The sequence below is a fragment of the Cnephaeus nilssonii genome, assembly GCF_951640355.1.
Source record: "Cnephaeus nilssonii genome assembly, chromosome: X".
NCBI lineage: Eukaryota > Metazoa > Chordata > Mammalia > Chiroptera > Vespertilionidae > Cnephaeus > Cnephaeus nilssonii.
This window is the reverse complement of record NC_137071.1, coordinates 131,361,172-131,378,094: the sequence shown is the minus strand read 5'-3', so window position 1 is coordinate 131,378,094 and position 16,923 is coordinate 131,361,172. Positions and strand designations below refer to the sequence as shown.

The 16,923-nt window shown below is 43.2% G+C and overlaps 1 protein-coding gene across 2 annotated transcripts in view; it reads right to left on the bottom strand.

The window, feature by feature from the left end:
* The window catches only part of MED14 (mediator complex subunit 14), a 62,274-nt gene that overhangs the window by 2,827 nt on the left and 42,524 nt on the right, over positions 1-16,923 (bottom strand). Inside the window, exons 22-30 of one of the 2 annotated variants that reach the window (XM_079765725.1) lie at positions 15,205-15,345; positions 12,658-12,769; positions 9,757-9,888; positions 7,866-8,048; positions 6,694-6,929; positions 4,333-4,512; positions 4,132-4,239; positions 2,799-2,924; positions 2,062-2,251 (exon numbers count right to left, since the gene is read on the bottom strand). In XM_079765725.1, the coding sequence (XP_079621851.1) occupies positions 2,062-2,251; positions 2,799-2,924; positions 4,132-4,239; positions 4,333-4,512; positions 6,694-6,929; positions 7,866-8,048; positions 9,757-9,888; positions 12,658-12,769; positions 15,205-15,345 (1,408 nt within the window). The remainder of the gene's footprint in view (positions 1-2,061; positions 2,252-2,798; positions 2,925-4,131; positions 4,240-4,332; positions 4,513-6,693; positions 6,930-7,865; positions 8,049-9,756; positions 9,889-12,657; positions 12,770-15,204; positions 15,346-16,923) is intronic. The other variant, XM_079765726.1, reaches the window with a different exon arrangement.

Below are 16,923 nucleotides of genomic sequence, written 5' to 3'. Positions count from 1 at the left end.
TTTATAAAAAGGTCAGGTAAAATATCTATGACAGCACTGTCCAATAGAACTTTCTGTGAGGATGAAAACATTCTATTCGTGCACTGTGGCTACCAAGCAGCACCTGTAATGTAGTTAGGGTGACTGAGGAACGGAATTTTAAATTAACTTTAATTTAATTTAAAGCAAATTAAAATTAAGTAGCCACATGCAGTCAGTGACAGTTAAATTGGACAGTACAGTTCTATGACATCTATTCGAGTTTTCTCCCAAATTTGAAGGAAATGATCAACTTCTTGAGTTCAGCATTAAAATCAATTAATACAAAAATAAAGTGGTTTTCCTTAAAAGCACTTCCACCACCAAGGGGAGGAAGTGACGGGCTTGGCAGGCGGGAGGAAGGCGGAATGTGGCCCAGCAACAATCCCAAAGCAAGACACGTTTGGGGGAGGCTAACGATTCATCCTCTCACGTCCCCTTTGCTCGAAGAAACCAAACACCCTGCCTCTTCCTTCTTGTAAATATCACAACTATTTCACTACACTAAACCGAGACCCGCTGTTAATATTATCAACCAGCACAGCCTAACACTACAGCGGCTGAAATGAGAACTGAAGACCTCAATTGAGTAATGGCCTTCCAGCAGAGGGCAGAGCGCAGTGACCCTGTGCAAGTCACTGCACCCTTCTCACCTACCACTGGAAAATGAAGGTACAGAAAGAAAATGAAATGCAAAGGTATAACCTGTCTAAGGTAGACATAAAAGGAAAACAATTTCAAAATATCCCAACCATTTATTAATTCAAAGAAGCTACATCTTTCTTTTTCTAAAAACACATTTTCATTATTGACAGGTAGAAAAACTTGCTTGATGGCCATAGGATCAAAACATGCTTTCCTTTTAATTTTAAATTCCATAAGACATAATGATAGTCCTCTGCTTATGAGAGAACGGTGTTTATTAGAGTTCTCCTGGACTACTTTGAAAATGGTTAGCTTTAAACTTTGATTCTTAAGGACCTATTCTTCAGCTGACAGAAGGAAGAAGTCAAAGGATGAAAGCAGAAAATCATAAGAAGTGGAAGAGGTATTACAGCAAAAGAAGCATACCCTGCTCTACTGCCCAGTGCATTTCTTATCAACTATACTTGAGTGAGAACTTGCCCTTGTATACAATATGGGGAAACAAGCAGCTAAAAATACATCATTTCTCCCATGATTCCTATTACTAGTAAAATTTTCACACTGCGGTACATAAAAATGTTTCAGAGAACAACTTTCCCTCATTTAAAAACAGAATTCCTTTATCATACTATTCTCAACGGAACGATGGCGGACTCCCTTAACATTAGAAATAAGCAAAAGGGAGGAAAATCCTCTTTGCTGAGCTTTGTTTTGTAACCCAGGATTTCGCACTGCCAGGAGTTGTGTGTTAAGCATAGGCTACAACAGTATTGACCAGACCTTGTTTATCTTGCCAGAACATTCTGGTTTCCCTGACAGTGCTCACCTTGAGAGCTTCATCGTGCACCTGGTGAAAAGGTTCACTTGCACCCGCCTGAACTTATATAAGGAGCCCAAAAAGCAGTGATGCCATTTGTATCAGCGTTTATTCTTCACAGAACATTGAGAAGATACAGAGCTTTGAATGATATTATTCTCTTCATGACTGAACCGTTAAATATGAGAAAGCAACATGCATTTCAACTTGGTGGTGTACAGAGTGGCGGGTATCGATGGCGGGGCAGGAATTCACATCCAGGGACAATTCTATCACCCTAACCTAGGGCATTGTGGCAATGTGCGCCATAAATACAAGCTTCTGGCATTAGCAACTGGGTCAGTCCCAACAGTAAATCGCTAGCGGAAATGAAGTCCAGGCAGCAGAGACATGGACGAAAACAGAGAACCAGTGAGAACAGAAGAGAGCGACAGGCAGACGCTGAGAGGCCACAGCCACGGGAGCTCTAGGACTGGGACTGGGCGGAGGTGGGGAAGGAGGAAGCAGCGGGGAGAAGGGGAATCTCTCAAAAGAACTCTTACAACACACACGCAACAAAAGAGCATCTACTGGTCATGTACCTTGTCGCGGTGGGTTCATCTCTGCAAACCTCTTCAGAATGTTGCTGACCATCATGGGAGCAGCAACAGAAGAGTTCTGCCTGGGAATGTCTGCCTGCTGGGTGGTGCCTGAAGCCATGTCATAGATGATGGGGACTATGATACTAACAGGCTCTTGGGGAGGGACCGATGTCTTCTGAGTCAGTTGAAGCTGCAGACACAAAACACACGCAAAGAGAAGGAAAACACAGTAAGTAAGGAAAACATTTGACTACAATTTATCAAAGGTACCACCATTTACTGTCAGGTTAAGATACGTGAAGCCAAGAAAATTAAATATGACAAGAACAAACAGTTATGATTAACATGCAACTGTCCCACAACGATCGAGTTCAATAACCTTCCGTGATCACTAAAGCAGTGGTCGGCAAACCCATTAGTCAACAGAGCCAAATAACAGGACAACGACTAAAATTTCTTTTGAGAGCCACATTTTTTAAACTTCTTCTAATGCCACTTCTTCAAAACAGACTTGCCCAGGCCGGGGTATTTTGTGGAAGAGCCACACTCCAGGGGCCAAAGAGCCGCAGTTTGCCGACCACGGCACTAAAGGAACCAGGGTCACGCGCAGTGTAAGCTGACGAGGAATCTGGACCTATTCTTGGCAGCGACGGATCATTTCTGCACTTAGCCACAAGCTGCTGCACCACCCTCACGCGGCTCTGCAGAAGCTGCGCACACATGCCGGGGGTACTTACAAAAAAGAGCATTTTGGATTTCAGCACCACAGCAGGCGTCCCAGGAGGTGCGATCGGCGGGGCGCTGGGAGGGATCGTCAGGCAAAACTGAACGTTCCACTTTAGCTGTGTTGCCTGGTCAGGAAACTGTTTGGGGGAAAAATCAAAAATCAAGTTAAAGTCCTATGAACATTAGGAGTCTGGAAAGTTAAGGCAGAATTTTGTTTTATACTCAACAAAACCAAGTTGATAACCTGCATGTTTTCAAAAAATAGACATACACCAAGTTACTCATTGAAAAGGCCACTATGGATTTATGGGGTGTGTTCCTCTCCTCCCCACTCACTTCATTAATTCCCACGGATTCTGCTTCCTCAGGGTCTCTGGCACCTGTTCCCTTCTCTCTAGTCTCACTGATGCCGGCCCAGGGCTTTGTTACTTCCCCGCGGCCCCTAATGGTCCCGTCCAGGGGCCGCCTCGCCCCATCCCTCTTTGTAGCACTGCCAAGTGTTCTGGAGGGTGGTTCTATTCTAGCTCACAAACGTTCAGTGACAGGCAGGGACACATGTTGTCCCCACCCCCTCCAAGGATCAACAGCTGGCATTCAAGGCCCTTCTTAACTGGTGCCAACCTAGACTTCCCAGTCTCGGTTCCAATTCCTTCCCTAAAACAAACTAGACAAACTGTGTTAATAACTGAAAAAAGAAGTGAGGTATTTGGAATGACCCAAAGCAATTCTAAAAGCGTTAAATGTAAGGTTGGAAACCTATCATCAGCTGCCACCTGGATGCCACTGATATAATTGTACAGTTTCATAGAAAGGAAGAGGAATTAAAAATCTCCCAGAGAAGACAGACTTTTTGATAAATGGTACTAAGGCAATTAGGGGCATCTGAAGAATTTAAGATCCATACCTCACACATGACACACAGACATATTGAAAATGGATCCGAAATTTAAATAAGTAATTTAAAAAATGAGTCCATACAGTATTAGAAGAAACCATGAGAGGGTTATTTCATTATCCAGGAGTAGGAACAGTGTATTAAATATATTTGCTTTCATAAGAGATAAGCCATTGGTAACTCGGGTTGCCTGTGGGAAGGAGGTCTACATGGCTGGACAGGGATGGATGGGAAATTGCCCACTGAATCACCTTGTTCTAAATTCAAAAGACGCAAGAGGAGGACTGTGTTGCCTATTCAAAACATATAAAATTTAAGTGAGAAATTAAGAAGAATATAAGAGAAAAATACAAGTGCCTAAACAGGTAAAAACCAATAAACCCTGCTCCCACCAAATGCAACCTCCTCAAAGAGCTGGCTATAAAAGTTGGTGTTTCTCTGTAACTTACCAGCTCCAGTTTCATAATATGCACACAGTCTCTGAGGATGTGTGTAGGAGCTCCTAATAGCTTGGTGAAGGCTATTAATGTATTGGCTTTAAATGGCGGTCCGGCAACCTGTAGGGATAAATAAAGCAGGTTACTCTTCATTTGACCTTGACTCTTCTGTTTCGCTGATGACACTAAAATGATGCATTCATAAACACCTACTCTTGTTTCAAAGAATTTCTCTAAAACTTGAAGTTCGTCAGGCTTCCACTGTCCTGCGTTCTCAGGTGTCACTTTCAGCTGAAGTGTTTGGTTGGTTTTGGGACTCAGGGCTACTCGGCATTTCAGCGCATCCGTCTTAAACATGATCACCCCAGGCTCATTGGAATTTATCAGCTGAAGCTGCAAAACAAGGATGCATCAAATTAGCATGCAAAACAATATGTAAAAAAAAAAAAAAAAAAAGACAGTATGTAAGACAAAGAGAAAGTGAAATGTTGCCCAGGGAACTGTTTACTGTTTCAAAAGAAAAACAACTCAGTTGACACCTATTCCAAAACAGAGGTATCTAGGCTGAGCACCTAAACCACCACCCCCCCCCCCAACCCCCAGAGAGGCAATCAGACATCACGTGTCTCGATGGAAGAGCTTAACACCACCTAGGAAATATTCTTGCAAAACAAGAACCAACTTGAGGCTGAATTCAGCACTTAGATCCACAGGACTGATCCATATTATAGATCTATAGGGGTCAAAAGAACATGTTAAATGATTCTAAAATGATGCAATCAGCAAAATCCAGACTGAGAAACTCTACAGGACAATGATATGGTTTCTTCCAGCAAATAAATTATGTAAGAAGAAATGGAAGGGGAACCTACAGTTTGAAAGGGACTTAAAAAGTAGTTTGGGGCCCAGCCGGTATGGTTCAATTGGTTGAGCATTATCCCACGCACCAAGAAGTTGCTGGTTTGATTCCCAGTCAGGGCCCATGCCCACGTTGTGGGCTCAACCCCCAGTAGGGGGTGTGCAGGAGGCAGCTGATAGATGTTTTTCTCTCTCTTATTGATGTTTCTCTCCCTCTCCCTTCCTCTCTCTCTGAAAAAAAAAACACAAAAAAAAAACCGTATTAAAACAAACAAACAGAACTAGTTTGGGTTCTGATTCAAACTGCAAAAAGAGTGATAACTTGGGAAAGCAATCTGGACACCAACCATAGCTGATAATAAAGAACTGTATTTGGATGAAATGATGTCTGGAATTTGCTATCAAACAATCTGGGGGGGACCCTAAGTGAAACAATATTGGTATGAGTTCACTGCTGAAGGCGGGTGATGAGAAAAGACAGGTTCATTATCCAACTCTCTCTACTTTTTACCAGCTTAAAATTTTCCACAATAACAATAAAACTGGCACATTGGGGGGGGGGGGGGGGGGGGGGAAATAGATCCGGACTGGGACCTCTGCTAGCCCAGGGGTTGGTAAATATTTTAGGCTATATGGTCTCTGTTACAACCACTCAATGATGCCACTGTAGCTGAAAGCAGACGTAGATGGTATGTATTGAGTGGGCGTGGCTGTGTTCCCACGAACCTTTATTTGCAAAAATAGGTGGTGGGCAGGACTTGCCTCCAGGCACATAGTTTACTGACCTCTGCTCTAGACTAATACGTTGATTACACAAATGAGCACGAGTTTTAAAGAGCTGAACACTTACATGGCTTTTAAGTGGCAGAGGTGAGCCTAGATCACAGGTCTGATGATTACCATTTTAAATGCTAATTTATTCAACTTGTTAAAACCTTTATTTTTTTCAAATCTGAATATAAAGGCTGCAAAATAGTGTGGTGCCACCCCTTGAGTGGATATTTTCACCATTCACCATTCTGACGACCACCTCATTATCATATGTACATCAACAATAATAATTGTAAGTAACTAATATGTACTGAATACCAAGACATTATGCTACGAGCTTTTTATGAAATATCTCCAGTTCCCACAACTGTTCTGAGTTAGGCAGATACCATGACCTACCATCACCAGAAAGGGGAAGAACTAGCCAAGCTCTTGCTAGCAGGTGGCTTGGCCTGGCCACAAACCCAGGCAGCTGGACTCGGGAACAGGTGCTCTCAACTCTGAGCCATCTCCTGAGGGCATCGCCACAGGACAGGTTAGAAGGCCTTTTCGGTCAGGGTTTTAAATCCATTCAATGGCTCGTGTATTTGAAAAATAGATTTCGTCCCTGTGATCTTAAGTCATTTTTTTCAATGGAGACTCCGGTTCAAAGCGAGCCTGCCCGCAAAGCATTCGAGGACAAGAGCCACTCCTAGGCTGCTCTCTGCAAAGCCTGCTCCGGGGCACACATGTCCTATGGTACTGAGCAGACCTGCCTCCAGATCCATGTGAGCCACAGCAGGGCAAATGGTAAAATGAAGGAATATGTTAGAAGGGAAAAGAAAACAGTGCAAAGCATAACTCTAACAAGCTGGTTAAAGGAGGGGAGGGAATGTCACTTTAGTTCCGATCCTATTCTGCCTTTGACAATCCCCACTTGTGAGTTAGTTCACTAGGTGGCCATACCGTTTCCTGCTGGATAATTCTTTGAAGGTGTCTTCTCATGATGACCGATCCGAGGAATCTTTCAAGCGGAGAACAAAGGTAGCTACCAGCCAGGCCAGGCACGAGGCCTGGCGTCGGGGAGGGCAGCAGCAAAATGTTCAAGGCACTGTGAGTGAGGATGGTGGGTATGGAGGCTGCCCAGGAGCGCTGAGGTAGTTTGCGAGGTGGGGGCATGTTTGTTGGCATCGTTTGAGAACCTTTAGGGAAGGAAAAAGTCATTTCACTTATAAAGACATATTATCTCATTGCTTTCTGCTTTGTTTCTGGTACAGATCTTTGCTATTCTATAGCAATCTGTACTGTTTAATTACTCCTTGTAGTGTAGCAATCATATATGAGCTTCCTGTTAGCAAAAATGGCCACCGTTCTTCCTGCGGCCAGGTCCCTGCAATGAGACTTTGCAGCAGCCCCATCAAGAAGTGGAGTCTGTTGCTCCGTGGACTCTGGGTTGGCTCTGTGACCTGCTGTGGCCAACAGAATGCAGTGGAAGGGAGGCCGTGCTGGTTGCAAGCCCAGGCTTTCACTCACTCTCTTGGAGCTCCCTGTCCAGCCACCAGGTAAACAAGCCATGATCAAGTATGAGACCATCTGGAGCAGAGAGAAGCCACATCGCTGGGGTCACCTTAAATCAGCTAAGCCCAGCCAACCCAGGAGCTGACTACAGACGCATGAGTGAGCCCAGCAGAGCCTGGGAGAACTACCCAGCTGGCCTCAGCCCAAACTGCCACACTGCAGAACGGTGAGCAAAGAGGACTGCTGTTTTAAGCCACTCAGAGTCGAGAAGCAAAAGCTAGCTAGCATTTTGTACAATTCTTTTCTTCTGTGTTAAATCGCATAATCTTGTCAGATGCCTTTAGGGATCTTTTTAAGGTCTAGTGTTGTAGCTAGGGTAGCAGTCATAACTGGGGTCTCAACTCAAAAAACTTCTGGAAGAAACATTTCCCTTTCTTACATGATGTCTGACTTTGGCAATGAACTATTATTACCACCGATTTACTAAATGGACAAAGGTTGAAGTTATTAAGTAACCCCATTCAACAAGTAGATCATGATCTTCAAATGTGAGGATGGAATAAAATAGGTCATTCGTTGGTTATACTGAAAGCAGACATAAACGTGTTGATTACACTCACTTGTTCCAGCTCGAGGGGAATGAGAAGCGTCTGGAACTGGAGAATGTAGTGATGGGTTGGCTGGTGACATCCCAGGTAACCGTGTTGCTGGTGAGGGGCCAGACACTTGAGGAGACCCTGGCCAGTTCCCTGCTCGTCCACTTGGTGACACCATAGTGTACGGAGAACTGGGGTCCAGGGCTCCTGGAAACAAGTAAATACATGGTTTTCAAAGTCTGCATTTTAATATCTGAAAAGTACTTGACAACATTTAAATGCTTACACTTTACATGGTATTAACACGGCACATCTGAATATTTTGTGTAGTTCATGTACTTTTTAATGATATAAAAATTAGATAAAAAGACGGAAAAAGAATAAAATTTACCTTCACGCGAACTTCAAGATGTAGAATACATAACAATTTATATCACAGAACAATCTTCTATAGGTTTGAAAATATTAAGCAAAAAAAATCTCAAAGCTCCGTTAAGGAAAGAAATTTTACATTTTTAAACTAAACCTGACAGATTATATTTTCATTCTACTCAGAGGAGGCTGAGGAGAGGGAAATTTTCCATTTTCTTTATTTAGTAAAGGTGACATGGACTAAGAAATGAACCAAAGAATAATGTTTTGAAATCAGCGACTTCCTGGACAATTGGGTATTTCAATTCACCCTGCAGGGTTACACCACTTTGTAACCAAATGACAAACTGAAAAAAATACTTCCACCAAATACCAGAGAATAAATGGTCCTTACTTAGACGTCTTACAAAGTGATAAAAACAAACAAACATAAGAACACAGGAAAAGGATATAACTGGCACACATAAAATAAGCAGCACACATTGAGCAACAAGGTACCATTTTTTACCTACCTAAATAACCAAGGTTTTAAAAAATCGTAATACCCTGTGTTGGCAATGATGCAGGAAAACAGACATTCTAGTCTGATACTAGAGGAAATTGGTACAGGCTTCTGGGTGAGCAATCGGTAATATGCTTTAAAAGCTTTAGAATTTCTCAAACCCTTTGAGGCAGCAATTCCACTTCTAGGAACTTACCTAAGGAAATAATCATGCGAGCAGACACGACACCACTTTTACTTGTGAAAAAATGGAAACATTCTAAACATATCATAATAGGAGAGCAGTTAAATATGGTATGCCCAGGTAAGGGAATACTATGAAGCCATTTGGTATGACAATGTAGAGTTCTTATTGCCAGAAATGTTGCCGCAAATATTAATAGTAAAGAGCAAAAATCTCCAGTGCTACACAGCTGTCAAATCTGAGGAATGGTAGTCATGATATATTTAAGTGAAAAAAGTAAGGAACTGAACACCACGTGCAATATGCTGTCTGCTATGTGCGTAAAACCCGTATTTGCTTATTTATGCATAAAACATCTGCGAGAACAAGAAGAAATGAATGACACCAGCTAAATGCCCGTGGGAGGAGGAACTAGGTGGCTCGTGGAACAGAAGGAAACACTCCACTGGCTACTTCTTCTATTCTTTATTGATTTGAACCAATCTGAAATAGGACTTTTGAATTAATTAGTGAAAAAAGTTGTCTCAGCATAACATAAAGGGTAGGGTCCCAATTTTGGGGTGTGGGGGGATATGTTTGAGGCAGGAGACAAGAAGATGGATGGGTAGAGAGCAAGCAAGAGACTCGAGCAGGTAGGCAAGCAGGGGTGTGTGACCGGAAGAGCGAGGGAGAGGGAGCGAGTCCAATGCAGACAAAACTGGTCGGTCTCTGCATGGTGTGGCTAGGAAAAATTGATTTTCTTTTGCTATTTCCCCAATAAACAAGTGCTCATTTTGCAAAAAGAAAATAATTTATGTAACAAAAACTACTTCCACGGCAAACTCTTGTGCTACAGCAGGTTCCATGTACGGACTCACCATGTGGACTAGCAAAGCTGGCCCCTGGTCCTATAGAGAGTCCATGCGAGGATGGGGGAGGAGTTGGAACAAATGACGCTGGTGACGGGGCTCTCAAAGCCCCACTGGGGGAGCTGGCAGCATGCAGATTTCCTAATAAACGAGAATAATTATAGATGATCTTGCAGGACACATCTTATGTCCTGTCCAAGGACCCCAAGTTAAGACTCTACAGACTAAAGAAATAAGTAGTAAAGCTCCCTAAGTAGCGCACAGGAAAACTACAACTTTCGTTATTGAAAAAAAGAGATCAATTCCATGAGGCCCAAATTCCAGCTCTTATATTGGCTAATTTAAAAAAAAGAATCCAGTGTACTCTTTATTCACCCATCCACTCATTCAACTAGGCCTGAACGTCAATTTCATGCCTAGCATTGTGCGTGGTACGCACCGGGGATTAGCAGTTAACAAGATATAAAAATTCCTGTTGTCATGAAACTTATATGCCAGTAGAATGTGAAAGACTACAAATATGTGTCAGGTAGGGAGTGGTAAGAGCTATGGAGAAAACAGGGAGAGGTAAGGGGCGATACTGAGCAGTGGTGGAGGTGGGTGCTGTTCTTTATGTAACGCAATCAGAGAAGACCTCGTGAGCCGAGAAACAAAGGAAGTGAAGGAAGAGGCGTGAGGTTATACAGGGCTTCAGATATTCCAGGCAAACATCTAGTGCAAAGGATGTGAAGGCAGCCACAGTTAGAAATAACAGGGAAGAGGCCAGTGTGCTGGAACAGCGTGGGGGAGGGGGGTTGAGGGATATGAAGTCAGAGAGGCAGGGGTGGTCCTAAATCACACTGGGACTTGTAGGCCACTCAAAGGACTTAGGGTTTACCCTGAAGGAACTGGGAAGCCAGTGCAGTTTGCAGCTGAGGAGTCTGAACTAACTTCTGTTCCAGAAGGATCCCTCTAGCTGCTGTGTGAAAAACAGACTATAGGGCAGGGCCAAGGCCAGCGCAACCAGTAAGTGCAGTCATCCAGGTGAGAGGTGGCTAGTGACCTGGGCGAGGGCACAGGCTGATATGGTGAAAAGTGGTTAGATTCTGGATAAATTCTAAAGATAGAGCTGGCTGCATTCGGTAACGGGCTGAATGTGGGTGAGAGAGAAAGAGGAATCCAACATGACTCTTTAACAGCTTTGGTCCAAGCAGCAGGAAGGAAGGGGCTGCCATTTACTGAGAGGGGAGCTTGTGGGAGGAGCAATTTGGGGTGGGGAGGAGGGGTGGGTTGGTGAGTTTCAGATGTTGACTAGACAGCTAAATGGAAATGTTGAATAGACAGCTGGAAATACAGGACTTGAATTCCAGGGTAAGGCCTAGATAGGAGATACGAAAAAAAAGGGAGACATGAGCTTAAAAATGGTATTTAGCCACAGGACTAGTTTTAACTTAGAATTATGAAAGGGGGACTATGGCTACCAAAACTATGAATAAATGCAACACTAAAATACTTGCTACTTTACCATAACTATCCTCAATATCATCAAGTTTCAAATTCTCTACGTCTAAGAGAATTTCACATTTCCATGTCCTATAATACCTAGTGCAATGCGTTACATTCAATAGACATGTTGATCATCAACTTGCTTAACCTTTGTTATTTTACTTATTTAGCTGTGTGACCTGGACAAGTGATTACAGGGTAAAGTGCTTAGAATGGGGCTTGGCACAGACTAAGTACTATATATTCCTGTCTGCTGTTATCATTATTTCAAAATAATCATTTCTCCTACCTTCTATGCAAAACCAGTCTCAACTCTATCCTAGAAAAACACTCTCCTGCCCTAGCTGATTTGGCTCAGTGGATAGAGCATTGGCCTGCGGACTGAAGGGTCCCGGGTTTGATTCTGGTCAAGGGCATATGCCCGGATTGCGGGCTCGATCTCCATTAGGGGGCGTACAGGAGATAGCCCATCAATGATTCTATCTCGTCACTGATGTTTCTCTCTCCCGTCCTATTTGAAATCAATAAAAATATATATATTTTTAAAACACTCTCCTTGGGTTCCATGCCCTGTGTCTCCTGTTTTCCTTCTTGTTCTCTTGGCCGCTCCTTCTCGGGCTAAGCTCACCCACCCACGTGGGCTTCAGTGACCTTCAGTGACATGACTACAACTTCCAAGTCTTCATCTGTGGTCCAGGCATCTCTGATGGGCAGGCAGGCGATCACGTCCCCCAGAAATCTGACACCTGTCTTCCTTGCTGGGTGATAAAGCCCCCGAGCAGGGCTGGCCCCTGGCTCCCGGGTCAATCCTCAGCAGCATGCAGCATTTGGCAGAGCTTCGGCGATACCCATGACCTGTTAGGTCAACAGTCAAACTCTGGCCTTCTCAAGCCATTTTACCGCTTCCTTGGTGGAGTTGCCAGCAGACCCATTTTGCTTGGACAAGCAGGCTGTGCGCTGCCTAGCTCTGCGGGGCGGGCCCCATTCACACGTACCAGGGCTTGGCCAACCTTCTGTGAGGGCCGGTCGCCGTGGTGGGAAAGCGGCCTCGGACACCACATGAACGGTGTGGCTGCATTCCAACGAAACTATCCACAGAACAGGTGGAGGGCAGGACCTGGCCCACAGGCTTCAGTTTGCCAACAGAATTCTGACATAGATCATGTGATTAGATTAGCACTTCTTGGAGTTGTGCCATGAGTCTGGCCCTGGGTGATAACACCAGCATTTAATTCAGACCTTTTAAAGTGCTTTGAATCACGAACACGGATTTCACAACCCTGCCATCATGAATGAGTGGCAGAGACGTAGCCACAGACTAGAAAGGGAGTGCTCTCTGAAGTCCGAGGCTACACGCGCAGTGCTTCTGTGTGTGCGTACTTTCGCTTTAAAGGAGACACGACAAGAAAATAAGTACTGCCTTACCTGGAGACTGTGTGTGCATCATAGAGGGAGAGGGACTAACTGTGCTATGGTAAGATGTAGGAGGTGAAGTAAGAGGATAAGCGCCTGATGATCCTGGCTGCTTGGGAAATGGCTGAAAAGAAGAAATTGAAATGTTTGTCAAATGGCCAACCATAGCATGAGTGTATGGCTTCCCCCAATAGATAGCTCCAGTAACACCATTTCACACTTCATGAAAATGTACCAAATATACATCAATAACACAGGTTTGAAAAAACCGCCTGACTTTTAAAAAATCAACATCCACATTCCTGAACTTGCGATGCCATTGCTTATATTCCTCAAGATGGCTTTCGCTCCTTTCATCGGTCCTAGTTTAACTGGCAGTACGGAAAAAATAACGCTTCTTTCCTTTGGTGGAGTTTTGGAGTCAGTGAAATATGGTAGTTCAACCTGACCTTTACTTACCTTTACCTTCATCTCCAGTAATGAAAACAATGTAATCCTTTCTGCTCTATTTTTGTAAAAATTGAGGTACAAATCACATATAGTAAAGTGCACAAATCTTAATGTACAGTTGGATGGATTTTTACAAGCGCACTACCACACAGATCAAGACACTGAAGAGATTGCCAGAACCCCAAAGGCCCCCCTTATACACCTTGTCTTTATCACCTCCCCAAAAGCCCCCCTTATACACCTTGTCTTTATCACCTCCCCAAAGGCCTCCCTTATACACCTTGTCTTTATCACCTCCCCAAAGGCCCCCCTTATACACCTTGTCTTTATCACCTCCCCAAAGGCCCCCCTTATACACCATGTCTTTATCACCTCCCCAAAGGCCTCCCTTATACACCTTGTCTCTATCACCTCCCCAAAGGCCTCCCTTATACACCTTGTCTTTATCACCTCCCCAAAGGCCTCCCTTATACACCTTGTCTTTATCACCTCCCCAAAGGCCCCCGTTATACACCTTGTCTTTATCACCTCCCCAAAGGCCTCCCTTATACACCTTGTCTTTATCACCTCCCCAAAGGCCCCCGTTATACACCTTGTCTTTATCACCTCCCCAAAGGCCCCCCTTATACACCTTGTCTTTATCACCTCCCCAAAGGCCTCCCTTATACACCTGGTCTTTATCATCCCCCCAAAGGCCTCCCTTATACACCCTGTCTTTATCACCTCCCCAAAGGCCTCCCTTATACACCTTGTCTTTATCACCTCCCCAAAGGCCTCCCTTATACACCCTGTCTTTATCACCTCCCCAAAGGTAAGCACTATTTTGACTTCTATTACTCAAGTTTGGTTTTGCATTTCATATAAATACTGAATGTACTCATTATATACATGGCATCTGGCTTCTTTTGTTCAACTCTATGGCAGTGAAATTCATCATGTTGCTGCATGAAGCAATAATTTGCTTTCTCATTTCTGTAAAGTATTCCATTGTATAAATATACCCCAATTTATCTACTCATGCTACTGTTGCTAGATATTTGAGTTTTTCACAATTTTTTGGATAAATAATGTTGCTATAAAAGTTCTTGTTTTTTTGACGCATTTTAAAAAAATATTTTGATTTTTTACAGAGAGGAAGGGAGAGGGATAGAGAGTTAGAAACATCGATGAGAGAGAAACATCGATCAGCTGCCTCCTGCACAGCCCCTACTGGGAATGTGCCCACAACCAAGGTACATGCCCTTGATCGGAATCGAACCTAGGACGCTTGAGTCCGCAGGCTGATGCTCTATCCACTGAGCCAAACCAGTTAGGGCTTTCTGATGCATTTCTGTTGCATATATACCTAAGAGGAGAATCGTTAAGCCATATGTTGCATAATGTTCATCTTTAGCCCTCTGGAATGCTGCTAAACCCCACGGCAAGCTACTTGTACCATTTCTCACGGCCTCCAGTAATAAGTGAGTTTCAGTTGCTCCTAATACCAAATGCTGGCAAGGATTATCATTTTTCTTCTTAAAGCCACTATTGTGGCTATGGAGTATTATCTCACTGCACTTTTGATTTGTATTTCTGTGATGCCAAATGACGTTGAACGCCTTTCCTGTGCTTACTAGCCATTTGGACATCCTCTGTGATGATGACACGGGTCATCACTGACATCACTGAGCGCACAAGTCTGAGGTTAATGCTGCTGCTGGTACTATTCACTTCCCATCGCTGGAAACCTCCTCCTTGTCACCTCTAGCACTATTTTTTCATATGCACTTCCTGGTCATCTGGGACGCATCTCCTTTTCTTTCAAGAAAGAAGCCCAGCCCTGGCCAGTGTGGTTCAGTTAGCTGGGCTTCGTCCGGTGCACTGAAAGGTTGCCAGTTCGATTCCCAGTCAGGACACATACCCAGGTTTCGGGCTCAATCCCCAGTGGGGGAAGTGCAGGAGGCGGCTGATCAACTTTTCCCTCTTACACAGATGTTCTCTCTCTCCCCCCCTCTGCCTTCCTCTCTCTAAAAATAAATAAAAAATCTTACAAGAAAGAAGCCCAGACACCTGTAGAACCTATTAAATTAAACAAATGGGATGCCGTGTGGAATTTCAGCTACACATTACCTGTTGCTGAGGTGGCGGCTGGAGCTGGGAGATTAGAGAATCCATCATATCTCCTCCTATGGGAGAAGGGGGATTATCGTCCTCATTTACAGACCTTCTCCGAGCATCCTGATTGCTATCAACAAACATGTTCAGGAAGGTCTATGGATAGAAACAGGTAAAATTTACATTATTTTACCTAACTTTAGTATGGTATTTTAGATTATTTCTAATATTTTAACAGAAATAAACATACCATGTGTATCTCTGAAATAGAAATTTAACATATGATCACTATCACTAGGACAACCTGAAGAACATATTGATAATCTTGAAGGAGGGATATTGAGGAAAACTGTTAACCACCGCAATAAAATCAACATCAAGGTTTAAAAAGTATAGTGCAAGCAAAGAGTTGAAGAAAGAATTAAACCCTGGCACTTCTTAACAATAGGCCAAAATATTTTCTTATTAATTTCTGAAGCAAAAATGGGGGAGAGAGAGGATCAAAAGTTGTATGTTGGAAAATTTCCTACTTAGTGAGAGTTTTCACTTTTTAAGCTAGAAAATATGAGAGGAAAACTGAATAAAGAAACTAAGCCATCTTTTCTCTTTTATATCTAATGACTTAATCTTGAATCATCAAGAATGGACCAGCCTTGTTTATAAGATATGGCATCAAAGGCTACCAGAATTTGTGTCAAGCATAGCTTTTCTTTGTTGTAATACTCTTCATCTTCCCAGTCTTTAAAAATATAGGTCATACGATTATCAGAATCACTCAAAAACATTAAAAAGTACATAGTCTAATTTCTAATTAAAGATGACGATTCACAACACATTTCATCTTCTCCCAATAATGCATATGAAACGCTTATAAACATTTTTTAAAGCAATAACTCACAACAAAAAAAGAATGGGAAAAGAAAAAAATAGCAATGAACCCTGGAGGCTGCAGAGCAGATGGCTGAGTGGTAACCAACAACGGGAGGGAGCTGTATGCGAAGCAAAGCAGTGGGGGAAGCCAAGCAGCGAAGCTATTTCCAGCTAGATCCTCAACACACGTAGGAACTGGCAGCACCAGATACCTCTGCAAATCAGGATGAAGGCGAAAAATTACCCAATCCAAACTGCTATCTAGCCCTATTGTAAGAATAGGAGGAAAGGAAGAGGTGTTTGTGAGCAGCAGCCTGGAACGAGGAAGGAGCACATGGAAAGCATTAAAAAAGAATTAAATCCTCATCTTTCATCGTGACAATCAGATAATGCCCTCAACTAAGCAGTCAACAAATAGCAATGTAATCACCTATTTAAAGATAAGCTATAAATACCAAGAGAATCAACTATATAAGAGTTGAAAACATAGCGGGCAAATGGCAGGAGAGGGTTGCAGGGAACTAATTTTCAAAAACAAGTCATTCGGAACTATTTGACTCTACATTATAAGCCATTGAGCTGTTACACCAGAATCTCCAAGGATTAGGGCTCAGGGCCCCACATTTTAAAAAAGCACCTTAGTTCTACTGGCATATCAAACCTCTCAATAAGCAGGATGAAGACTACTTTTAAAGTTCTGAGCAGTAAACAGGACTCTCTTCAGTATCTTCCACCTTGCTCAGCAGAGTAGGGAAACAAAGGGAAAGACATTTTCTCGCCTCGTACACAGGCACAACCCTTTAGTAGAACTTCTAGCTCCTTCCGAGTCAAGTGGCAGAGATAATGCATTAACATGGCTGCTTA